This window comes from Cyrtonyx montezumae, unplaced genomic scaffold (genome assembly GCF_038088225.1).
Source record: "Cyrtonyx montezumae isolate F1298 unplaced genomic scaffold, pur_monq_1.0 scaffold_17, whole genome shotgun sequence".
Classification (NCBI taxonomy): Eukaryota; Metazoa; Chordata; class Aves; order Galliformes; family Odontophoridae; genus Cyrtonyx; species Cyrtonyx montezumae.
This window is the reverse complement of record NW_027071903.1, coordinates 19,756,418-19,768,922: the sequence shown is the minus strand read 5'-3', so window position 1 is coordinate 19,768,922 and position 12,505 is coordinate 19,756,418. Positions and strand designations below refer to the sequence as shown.

The window sequence follows — 12,505 nt, the reverse complement described above, 5'->3', positions numbered from 1 at the left end:
AGAAGGTGCACTTGTGCAGGCAGAAATCACCTGAACTCCTCCCACGAGGATGCACATTCAGGGCTGTTTTCACAAGGCTCAGAGGGCAGGAGTAAAGATGCATGACAAAAATCTAGTAGGGAGAAGAAAAATTAATTGGGAGGCAACTTGTATGAAGCAGAAGGTTCTTAAAGGAAGAGAAAACAAATCCAGTGGTGAAGTTAGGGAGGTCAAAGGAGGATAGGGATGTCAGAAATGGTCTCAAGTCTCAAACCCCGATGTTTATTTACAATCACCAAAGTTCCCATCGCTACCAATAGCTAGCCCCCTTTTATTGATTCAGAGGGGGATACATTTGGGAAGAAAAGAGGGAAGGAACGTCTCTAACATTACTTCCTCTCAAAGATTAACACGGAGCCGACAGTTTCTCACACACACAAAAAAGCAAACCTAATAGTTCTTCCACAAAAAAAGCAGTTAAAATTGAATCAGAATGCATTTTAATGAAGCAAATGTCAAACAAGCACATCAACTTCTTAAAAACAACAGGACTCCAAAAGTTTAATTACAAAAGCATTTTACAGAAAAATTGGCATCTCAACAATTCCAAACACATTAATCCAAGTAATTTAATTCTGTTTTCATATATTCCTCTTAACATTTATTTAAGCAATGAAAACATTTCATCCTGCTCCTCCCCTTGACACCAATGCTTTCATTTGTTTTCCACATCAGCAAACACTGAAAAATGTAAACTGAAGTGACACTCAAAAACACTGGAAAGACAAAATCCATTTTTATAGGGTTGATCAGTGTAAATAAGAAGCATCTTAATGAGACAAAACATAAATTGGTGTATCAGTGGTAAGCAAGAAATTACTTTTTCCACAGATGGGTATAACACTGCCCCTCCTTCCTTGTGGGGAAAAAAGAAAAACCCACCAAGATTTGTCAACCTCCTGTTAGTACCATCTTCCATCTCCCATCCTGGTACATTTACATGCTACTCAACAGAACGATGTGTTGTTAGCAGTAAGCCACAAGCTGATGGTTGTGTTGGGTTTCTGCCAGCAGGACAGCCACCATCCCTTATTTATGGAACGTGGACGTCCCAGGCTGAATCAACTCCTATCACATCACAACTTCTGGAGTCTTTATGGGATATATTAGGTCAGATGCCACAGGCAACTTTAGAATCAACTTTTGGCTACCCAGTCCATTTTGGCCACAATTAAATCCAAGCAAAACATGGCTCATGCTACAGATCCAGACACGCATGGAAGAGGAAGGTACAAGTGTGTCTTCTGAAGACATCGATCCGTAGGATTCCTTCCCCACACATTTGTCATAGAATCCACTAAAAAACGTCAACACCAGTTGGTCTCATCCACATTACAGAAAATAATGGAGGTCAATTCAGCAAATCAAGGATCTTTTTTATGAAGTCTTGATAATGAGCCCAAAGATTAGAGAAAGGAGTTTCCTCCCTAAAGGAAGACTTGAATATACATGAAAATCCTCGCTGTTTGGCTACAGCAGTAAGTCCAGGAGAAAGCAGAGACCTGACATACAAGGTGATGACCTGGAGATGGCTTCAGGAAAGCATGAATTCTGTGTACATAGCATGGGAAAAAAGAAACTGCTGTTTAATCTTCAAATACTTTCATTACAGATACACGAAAGAGATCCCAACTGCAATGCACTCCAGTAATAAAAGCAATCTCCAATCCATAACAGGGAAAATCTGCAAGGTTTCTGGAGGAGGAGCAAGGAGATTGTCACGTGGAAGAAAGCACATTTCCATCATTGCCATTAAGCTCACAGATGCCCAACAGGTGCTTAACCACAGTCTGAATTAAAAATGTGACAGGAATCAAAGGACAGCAAACGATTTGCATAAGTTAGTGCAGACAGTAGGTGCCATCTTGGACAAGAGGTGCAGCTGTAGCTCACAAAGATTCGTCTCCAGTGTCCTAAGCCCTACCTTATTCAAGTAAAAGGTCATTTAGGTCACACAGAAACACAGTATGCTGAACGATATAGGCTTCACAGACTGCACTTTAACTGTACAGAAGTCAAAAAGCACTTGTGCACTGTAAGGTAGAATACTGTGGGCTGCAATGTGGGGCTAGCTGCCAATAACCTTCTCTGCTATAATTATGCAAAAATACATGTACTGCTCCCAGGCACACTGCCTTCCAGCACCAGTTTCAAAAGGGCAGAAGAAAATGCAATTCCCCTACCCATTTATCTTTATGTAGAATACTCCTCTCAGCATGAGATCATTCTCTCAGAAAGTAAGCAGACCAGGAAATGAAAGCAAGCGGTGTAGGAGAGGAAAGGCAAACTTGTTTTGTGGTACTCTAAAATGGAGATTTCTATTTTCCCAGCCAACTGCAAAAAGCTAACGTTACACTTTGCACCCAGACTATAGCTGATCTGTGTGGTAGTAAAACATTCCTCCCAAACATTTCTGAGAGATAACAGCAGGTCTGTGCAGAAGGACATGTTGCCGTGCTCAAGGAGGTGCTTACAGAGAAGGGAAGAAGTCCATCTCTCGGTAGAGTCAAGTCACAAAGTACCAATCGCAGTCAGTCTTAAGTCTCAAGCAATCTCACATGTAGAAGTTGCAGGCTAACACAGAAAACAGAGTTCTGCCTGAAGATTAGCTTATGTAAACATGACAAGCAGGGGAGGACAGGACAGTGCACCAAGGAAGACTGCCTGTTATAGTGAAGAACACAAGCGCAGCTATCCAGCACTGAAAGCATCAGATGAAAAGGTGAAAAGAAAACTAAAACGGAGGAAGGTCGTTTCACAAGATAATCATGAAAATAAACTAGAAGACACTAGAAGGCATTAAGCAGTATAAAACACAAGTTATTATTACAACACATAGGCTGACTTCATTTCACAGAGGTTTCATCTCTGTAGTCAGCAAGTCCACAGAACATACGCACCCTCACGTCTAGCAGAATTAATAAGAAACTGAAGATTGCACAGAAGTTGCATGCACTTAAGGGTTTACATAGAGGACAGTTCCAAAACGTTTAGTGGGTGATATCCGTGGCTTCTTAAAGACCTTCTAATGCATTGATCTGTTTGTCCCACTGACAAACCATAAAGGCAGGGACCAGGACAAACCTGCAGTTCTGCCTCCCACCCTAAGTCTTTCCCTCATGGCTTCATATTCCACACTGGCCAAAGAAATTTTGTCAAGTACCCCCGGATCACGAGACCTGCAGATGAAACAGAAAAGGAAGTGTTAGAAGACTACAAGCCATCAGGATGGAACAGGACACCATAGCATTATTTTTGGATGATACGTATGAAAACACAACATTAAGAAGTACTGCCCAGAAGCCAACACAGAACAATACCACAGTAACTCCTGTCTTTGTAACTGTGAATTCCTGCTCCCACTCAAAGAACAGCATTGAATGAAAAAAACTTCCTCTTCCCTTCCTATATACTGCTCACACAAGAAATACATCTTCACCACGTTGTTTTCTGTACTACAACAGCCATCAGCATAGTCAAACAGTCACTAAGAAGAGCACCTGAGCCTCCAAAAAAAGCCATCTCCATTCTATACAGTGTAGTTTTCCAAAAACTATCGTCACGAATGTATTTTTTTCACAAAATTGATTTGTAACATGTCTCAACCTCCATCAGACCATTTGGTTGATAGAGATGACATTTAGAAGAATTAACATAATTTAAATGCAAAGGGATAATTATGACAGTCTGCTGTTACAATCAGATGCCAGCTGAATCTTTCACAGCTTCCTCCTCTTGTATGGAAGGCCTACTTTTTTTCTGGGTTTGCACCTCTAATGGCCAACCCTCTTCCCTCCTAAGATCTTGACACAAAATAACTGCCAAGTGAGCATCAATGTGATAGCCCCATGAATCAGTAGACCTCCTTACCCAGTTACACACCCAGATTTGTACAGAGAAACAAGGTGGTTAATTACATTTTTAACTGCCTCGCCATTTTGCTGCTGAAAGTAGAGAAAGTACCGGGGGAGGGGGAAAGAGGAATGCAGTTTTGCTTTTTAATTATAAAATCAGAAGAAGTATTCTGAAGCAATAATTCCTTTTTTTTTTTTTCCCCTCAAACCAATTACAGATAAATCCAGCTTAACCAAGAGGAAAATATTTGCATTTTTAGGAAACGAGAGAACAACCATTATTTAGGAAATAAGAATCCCCATGACATGAAAACTTAAGTGCAGATCTCAACAGCCTTGAGATACAATTTTTCTGGCAAGGTGCTTAAAGGACAAACACCGATTCAGGGTCTGACACACCCTTCTAATAGCTCACTAATGAGAAACTACTTTCCCTTTTTTACACTCTGTAAAGCATCCCCACATCCTCCAAATCTCTTTCTGAGCTTCCAATGCAATTAGAAAACAGTATACAAAAATGAGGAGGTTGATGAGCTACCAAAAAATCCCAGACATGGATCAACAAGCTGTTCCCCTTCAGAAACAGCAGCTGTAAAGCCACTTCTTTATTCTGCCAGGAGCTCAGTCATCCCTTAGAACTACAGTCCTTTCCATCTGGCTACCCTCTGGAAGGTCAAGGATCTTTTAGCTTAAGCCATGCTATAATGGGGAATGTGTAATTAGCTGTTCTATACAGTATCACGAAAGGTCAGAATCAGAATGGATGAAAAACCCTGACTTTGTATTTGCAGATGGCATAACCTCTATTTGCATTTCTGAACACCATTCAAAACATGCAGTCGATGTGACAAAGAATCCAGATATGCACACAGGTAAAATAGAAACAGGCTGCCTAGTGCCTAGGGCCATGCATTAGAGGGTGTCATCCAGCCAGGATGGAACTGCTTTCTTCAGAGCAGCTGGCGTGATGCTATGTTTTGGTTTTAGGAGATCACAGCAGCGTTGACAACTGCTGCTAAGCAGTGTCGTACAGAGCCAAGGCCATTCACAGCCAAGGGCCCAAGGAGCTGCGAGGGAACAGAACCAGAACAGCTGCCTTAAACTGGCCAAAGGGATGTTCCTTACCACATGACTTCATGTGGAAGGAGTTTTGAAGGGGAGGAAGTTCATCTCACTCTTCCGCTGCTCAGATGCTAGCTGGGCATTGCTCAGGGGTGCTGAGCATCTCCTGTTATATAGATATAATCACAGCTACTATCCTTTTCCTTTATCTTAGTAATAGTTTTATCTCAGTGCATGAATTCTACTTTGTGTTTTTTTCTTTATTTTCTTCCCCATCCCACTGGGAAAATGGGGGACAGTAAGAGAGCGACTGTGTGGTTTAACCCGGCAGGCAGCTCATCACCACAGCTCGGGGGTGGAGGGAAATAAGTGTGGGAAATGCAAGGAAGCGTGGCAATTCAGAAAGATTTCTCCTTGTTTTTCTACTTCCGTCCCTTATTACAAGTTCCTAAGCTGCTGAACAGAAGCAAAAGTGGAAAAATCATGAGCTCAGAAATAATTTATGCATAAACCATATGGTCATTAATCTGAGGAAATGCTACAGCAAGCCCGAGCCACACATCAGCGCTTCATTTAGATACAAGCCTTCCTAACCAGAAGAGTCTGACTACAGGTGCTGCCAACTTGGTAGCTGCTGTGCATTTTCAGTTTACAGTGAAGATCAGTTCACCTGTACCTTTCTGAAGCAAATAAGACTCCTATGTGATCAGCAGATCAGGCGATACAATTAATGCAGAATTCTTCAAGTTTACTTTATTGAGGAAGATAACCTTCTAAATTAGATACCCTATCACTGTATTTTAAATAATCATTTCCCCTTCTTTTACAGCATTCTGTCAGAGTCCTTATTCACCTTACAGAGATACCCTGAATAACAGGACAAAAGAGCTAATTATGCTATTATAGAAAGCTCTTGGAGAATTGAATTTAAGAGCCCTTTAGTGCTGTTGAATAGTTTCAGCTCCATTTGACTTTCAATAATTTAACCTGCTCCTACAGCACTGAGGAAAAAAATATGATTGTACAGCACAGTAATCAGCACAAGGATCAGTGTCAGAACAAATGGCAGAGGTACAAAGCAGAAGGCTAGCAAAAGCAGCCTAGGAGTAAGCAAGCACTTACCTGGTCGCTAGCGTTCAAGTCTGTTCACCACATCCCGGACTGTGGCTATGAGGTTCTCGTTCTCCTGCGGGTTAGCCATAATAATCCCGTGCAGTCTATTCATGTAGGAATCAATAGTTTCCATCGTGGGCGTTTCCCCGCTACCTATCGTTAACACAGTAAAATGAGCCACTGAATACTTGGATGACTGCAGCACTTCCAAAATTACAGCTGTTAAGGGCGACACGTCAGCTGCTTTGGAGCTGCTTTTGCCATGCACCAGCTCTTCAGACAGATTCTATGAAGTAGTATGCCCTAACTCCAAAGGGAGTAGTTCCAGGGATATCAGGACTAACGAAGCTTGGTTTTCTTTGGTTTAGGTCTCAGAGTTAATTACAACACTCTTTCAGCCGGGCATTCAGAGCATCTAAAAGCAGAGTCCCTGGTGCTCGATGGGAGAGGTACAGCCCCTCTCTTAATCAAGTCATTTGTAGATGCTATATTTTCTATTTATTTAGAAAACAAACATCTTTTCTAAAATACTTTCTATTTTTCACAATCAAGTTTTAGCTTGGGCAGAGTCCTAGCTAAAACTAAGTCTCACCTGGTAGGGGGACTCCAGCAAAGCTGGTTGTGAGCGCTTGCCTTAAGGTCTCTAAGTGTTGCTGCAGCACTGTGTTGCGGCTACGCTCCTGTATTACATCCACCTCCAATTTCTCCACCGCCGTACGCATACTCTCGACGTGTTTCTGCAGAGCAGCATTCCTCTCCTCAAACTCCATGTTGGATTTACGCAGCTGCCGCAGCTCAGCTTCACGTGCTGCAAACATCAAACCATTGCCATGCAGTCAAGAAAACCAGAAAGCAACCGGGATTGGTAGGCAATGAAGCAGGATGTTCTGAAATGTTCAACTGATGATTAAAGACCGTACAGTTTTAGATGGCAGACAAAAAAGCAACATAGCAAGGAGCACAAAGAAGAGTCGAAATAACACCTGAGTATTAAAATAGCACCATTTTATCTGGCGCTAAAAATTAAGAGACGTGCAAAGCATAGGACTGCAAGTGAAGAGTGCCACCCATTAGAAAGGAAGACTGCAAGAATGATGTGGGATGCATTCAGCGTGACGTATCTTAGCAACACTAAGAGGCCTTCAGACAAGATAACATTACAGGAATACAATTCTATTGATCATCACCAAGAGTATCTGAATTTGAAGTCTGTTCAGTTAAGAAAAAGCCTCCAGGAACCCTGGCAAAACACCCTCAACTCTCAGTGCATATAACTGCCAAAACCAAATAGAGTAACAGAAAATGAGCCAGCAGAGTCTTCCAGGCATCCAGGAAAACAAATTAAAATACTGCTAAGCAGCCTGAATTATCATCATGCTGTGTCTTGGTATTTCTTTATCCTATAGAACAGTAGCTCCAGCTTGGAATAATGACAAACAGAATTCAAACATCATCACCATTCTCCAGAAGGGACAGTTGTGAAAACCAAGAACAACTTCTGTTGCAGCCCCTGTGTTTATACAGAGGTAAAGTAACATCAGAAGCATAAACCAACTACACCCAAATCATTATTTAGCTGAGGTAGGGCAGCAAAAGGACTCTTTAAGAGGACAGCACACAGCAAGAACTCTGGAAAAAGTAAAGAGGGACCCTGCAAAAGTTTAACTTACCTTTACTATGATTCAGAAATTCTTCTGTGAATATTGGGATATCAAAAACAGACCTCTCTTTTGTGTCTGCTTCTTTCTAGAGAGAAGAAAGTAACACTGCTCATGTTTAGGAACTAATGAAACGGTTTTAATCAAGAAAATAGAAAGAGAAGGGAGACAGAAACCAGAGGCAGATAAACAATTAAGGAAATTATGTCCACTAAGTAACACTGACAGCTTTGAAACCTGATGAAAACACTTGTGAGACATCCATTTGAGATTATTCATCCCTATTATTGCTACCCATATGCAAAGATGTACTGCCTTGGCTCAGCACTGCGACAGGAGAAGAAAAGAAGAGAAAGTACAGTGAAAAAGACAGGGCATTCTACCTGCACTCCTGCAGGATAAGATAAGGGTTCCTCGGGTAAAATAAAAGAGTAAATAAATAGATAAAACTCCTCAGCTTCTGAAGGGCAACTAAAATTTCTACTGAACAAAAGAGCAAAAATGAAAGTCATCAGTGTTTTTCCATTACAGAACATATTACACAACGCGTAGAAGATCCTCTTGAGTGCTCTGAAACACTTAAGCCTCTCTGAGGTTCACTCAAGATTAGAATCAAAGTTCTGATTACTCAAATGATACAACCTGTTCAGGCCACATATCATTTTACCACTCCCCACATTAACAAGAGAAGCAAAATTGGTTCTATCTTTTCTCTTAAAGAAGAGAATCAACTGGTAACACCACTCCCACCTAGTTATTAAAACTGAGGTTGATCTTCAACAAATCAGACAAAGGTTTTAGAGAAAGAGTGAAGTACAGTAAAGAGAAAGCTGAGATTTGAGGAGGTTTAAACTCATCCTCCTTATACAGTCAGGTGCAAAGCAAGGTACAGATATCATAGATATGCTACTACATAATAAATGTTCTCAACAGAGTAATGTTTTTTGAATGTGTGCCCGTATTCTGACAGTCACCTGCCTATCTTCAAAGTCTATAGCTCCAATCTGGTCTAATGGACCTGAAGTAAGAAGAAATTTTTGAGATCTTGCTACTGAGACATTCTCTAACTGACTGTATGAAGTCAGACCTACACAGCCCAAGGCAAACAGCCTGAGAAAAGCAGCAACAGCATAACAATGGAGAACAATACAACGGTTCTCTCGCTGATGAGCATAGTTAATAGTTGCATTATGTATTGCTAAATACCATGTTTATGAACCTAGGATTTGAAGGAAGATGAATTTTCTATCCCAAAGCAACAAGTGAGCATTCTGAGAAGGTTTCTCCGTGCATTTCATGGTTACATCTGCATTTCAGAAGTAGGTTCCCAAGCCTTCTTGTTGCTCTTATTGTAATTAATATTGTGTATTTGAATTCACTGTAATTCTTTTTGGAGGTCACCTCAACATATAATATTTACAATGAGTTCGACAGATTTCCAGAAACTAAACCATGATCATCTGAGTGGAGTAAAGGGAAAAAGAAAGGTTTCCACAACTTTAAGGTTCCTATAATGTCTTACGACATAATTTCAACTGATCACAGACACAAAAATAATAGTCAATGCAGATAAGTAGCAAGACAAGAAGCTTTAGCCTTGCTTCCAGTAATGATCTGAATATACTGAAATATACTTCTAAAAACAATCTAAATCTTTTTGACTCATTCCTTGCACATGGAGGATTGTGCTATTTAAATTCTTGCAGAAAAGATGCAAAAAAAGCATATCAGAAAACACTGGGACTGTGCACTTCTAGATATGAATGTGAGCACTGCCTTTAAGGGTTAATAAATGACACCAAAAACATGCTACCAAAGCATTTTCCTGGAGATGAAACTTGTTTTCCTTAAAGTAGATGAGACCAGTAGTTGCCTCTCAGCAGTGCACACATCCTTGTCAACTACTGTAATGAACGTATCAAAAAGCAACTTGATTGCTTTCTCAAGGCAAAAAAAAATAACCCTCAAAGGAAAACAGATCTTTCAGAACAGCCTACTGCTTCGGTGAAATGAAGCTGTGCATAAACAGGATTTTTCATTGTTTTTGTTTGCATTTACTGAATACCACAGTTCTGTTGCCCTAGAAATACAACTGGAGAGAGAAAGCTGAAGTATTGCAGGAGAGAGACAATAGTCAGCCAAGATGCAGGAGGTTTGTGATAGTTCCCAGCATGCATAGGCACCTTATCTCCAGACATTCATTATTCTCTTCCAGTATTTACATATGCAAAACATGTGTGGGAGGGGGAGAGGGGGTGGGCAGGAGTTTTGCGAGAGATCTCCCAATTATTTGGCTACATTATTTTCCTCTCAAGGAAGCTACAGCATTCATGCTGCTACAGAAAAAAATCAGTACCCCTACAGGGGTAAAGCTGGAAGGTTTATCTAGGTCTCAAGCTATGTGTACATTTTACCTGGGAGTTTTAAGAAAATACAGGGGAAGCTACAGCTTTTTCTGCTTTGAAAAATTCCACAGTAACAATTTTGCATGTTCAGCCTGTAGCACAGCAGATATTAATGTGCAGAATGAAGAGTTTACCTCGTGATCATGGACTGCCTGCCTTGCTCCATCTGAAAAAGAAAAAAAGCAAGCCTTGAGAATACATAAGATTTGAGTAATTTACCAAAAATTAGAGCAGTTACACAACAGAGAGAGAGGAAACTTGTGCAACTTTCCTAACAAGTCACACAGAACCTGTGTCTAAACGTGGATGCTTTTAATGCACGCCCTCCCATAAAATCTAGATACAGATCAATCTATGAATCTCATCACTTCAGACACAGTTGAGACCAACGCCATAGAAAGAACACTATCAGCCAGACATTTGCTTAAAGCTTTTCACTAAGTGCCTAGCTGGGATTCTTCTCTTCTAGCTAGGCATACATTTCTGTCTCAGTCAATACCTTGTCGGTGTGATTTGCCTTTTTGTCTGTCCTGTGCTTTTCTGCTAAAGACTTTGTAGGCTTCAGTCTTCTGATACTGTTCCAGTTCCCGCATATAACGCTCCTTATCTCTATCTGCTTCGTCAAGGTATCGCTGAAACAAAAAAGTCCAAGAGGTTCAGGGAGTTTCCTCCCCTTCTGGAGGAAGGGAAGAAAAACAGCTTGTCAGAGGAAGCGTTGATCCATCTCACCGATTCAAACAGGAAAGGAGTGAAGAAACAATGAGAATGTGTGAGATGCAAAGGGTTAACGTTTCTGGATACAATTACTGCACTCCACCATCTCCTTTTTTGTGCTGTTTTGTTGAGATGACCAGCTGCTAGGCCACTCAGTTCAACAGAATTACACACCTACACATTATAAAATACAAGCTTAAGAACTGCCTATCTGTGGCCAGGATTAAACACCAAATAAGAACGCATTATTAACAGATCATGATTTAAGGTTCAGAAGTGTAACACTGAGGTTCCAGTACACTTGTTTTCATGCTCTCAGCAGACAAAAGCATTTCCATTCTACAACCTCACACCTCACCCCTCATCTGAGAAGCAAATAAAACAATGTGGTTATCAGCAAAGCACCAGCCTGCAAGGATTTATCACTTTAAGCCACCTGTATTTAGGCTAAGAAAATTAATTCTTTTCTGGCTTGCAGATGTTTCACACATCTGCATAACGGAAGCAGAATTGTTCAGGGGAATAAATGAGCAGAATATCATTTAAGGAGTAGTCACAATTCTTATTTAGTGGGATTGTTCCTAGAAACTGCTGCTTCCCAATTCCTCCCCTCTTCAGGAGTTTAAAATTCAACAGAAGCACTGAATCAGTCAGACTCAGTATGACTTGCATTTCCATGAAATCATCGTGGCAATTTACCTAACAATGATATATTCCATGCTTTTGGAATATTGGCCCTGCTGAGGAGACACTTTATGTCCTGGATTAGGATGCAGACGCTGGGTTTGCATTGGTTTTGACCATTGGATTCTTCCATATGACATTAATTCCCTCTTTCCATCTCCAGCAACATGGCTGCTGAAAGAGCACAGTAATTGAGTTAAATTTCTCCTCTTGCATTTTGAAGCAGCACATTCTGCTACACTACCTGTAAGTAGGTGTCATAGTTTCCTAGTACAGGTCCATATACCACACAACATACTTCCCCATATAAGACAATAAATACAAGGGTTGCTCAGCTTCAAGAGGAGTTCAGGGTTTCTGAAGCAGCAATGGCCTTTGCTGTTTTAATTAAAAAAAATAAAAGGGCAGGAAAAATGGAAGGAAAGGAAGTGCTCAGCACTACCATTAGTTAGGGATTCAAAAAGCTGCACACAGAACTGACCTCTACATCGTTTTCCCTGGGTTAAAAAACTGTCTCTGATGCTGGAAGAATATAAGGGTGAAAAGTAGAAGAGCACAACGTATATAATCCTTTCTCCTCTCTCAGCAGTCAGCAACATAGTTGTCATGCAGGCCTGTTACCAAATCAAATGGTTTACCTTGACACACATTTTCCATTACAGTTAAAACAACATATGGATATATTGTTCGTTGATGTGTACACAATCTCTTTCCTACAAGCTTAGTAGAAAGTGACAAGTGCTCTTGTTTTCACACCATCCTATTTCATCCAGTCATCACCAATGCTTTAAGTTTGATTTTGTCCTAATAGTACTCTTGGAAGTTGAAATGTCCTGGTAAATTCATATCATCAATCCCAGTGCAACATCATGCTGCCTACCATTTTGTTGCAATCTCCAAATAGAAACCAATTGTAGATGGTAAAACATCCATTAGCAAAAGCTGAGACCACTCCAGGAAGAAGTACGGCCCCAGC

The 12,505-nt window shown here is 40.7% G+C and overlaps 1 protein-coding gene across 3 annotated transcripts in view; it reads right to left on the bottom strand.

Annotated features, from left to right (window-relative positions):
- Window positions 1-456: 456 nt before the first annotated feature.
- The window catches only part of HMG20A (high mobility group 20A), a 35,445-nt gene continuing 23,396 nt past the window's right edge, over window positions 457-12,505 (bottom strand). For 2 of the 3 annotated variants that reach the window (XM_065733586.1, XM_065733587.1), the window contains 6 exons: window positions 10,631-10,763; window positions 10,266-10,297; window positions 7,739-7,814; window positions 6,661-6,876; window positions 6,078-6,221; window positions 2,016-3,218 (listed from right to left, as the gene is read on the bottom strand). In XM_065733586.1, the coding sequence (XP_065589658.1) occupies window positions 6,085-6,221; window positions 6,661-6,876; window positions 7,739-7,814; window positions 10,266-10,297; window positions 10,631-10,763 (594 nt within the window). In that variant the 3' untranslated portion in view covers window positions 2,016-3,218; window positions 6,078-6,084. Of the gene's footprint in view, window positions 1,735-2,015; window positions 3,219-6,077; window positions 6,222-6,660; window positions 6,877-7,738; window positions 7,815-10,265; window positions 10,298-10,630; window positions 10,764-12,505 lie in introns of those variants that run through there. The other variant, XR_010622020.1, reaches the window with a different exon arrangement.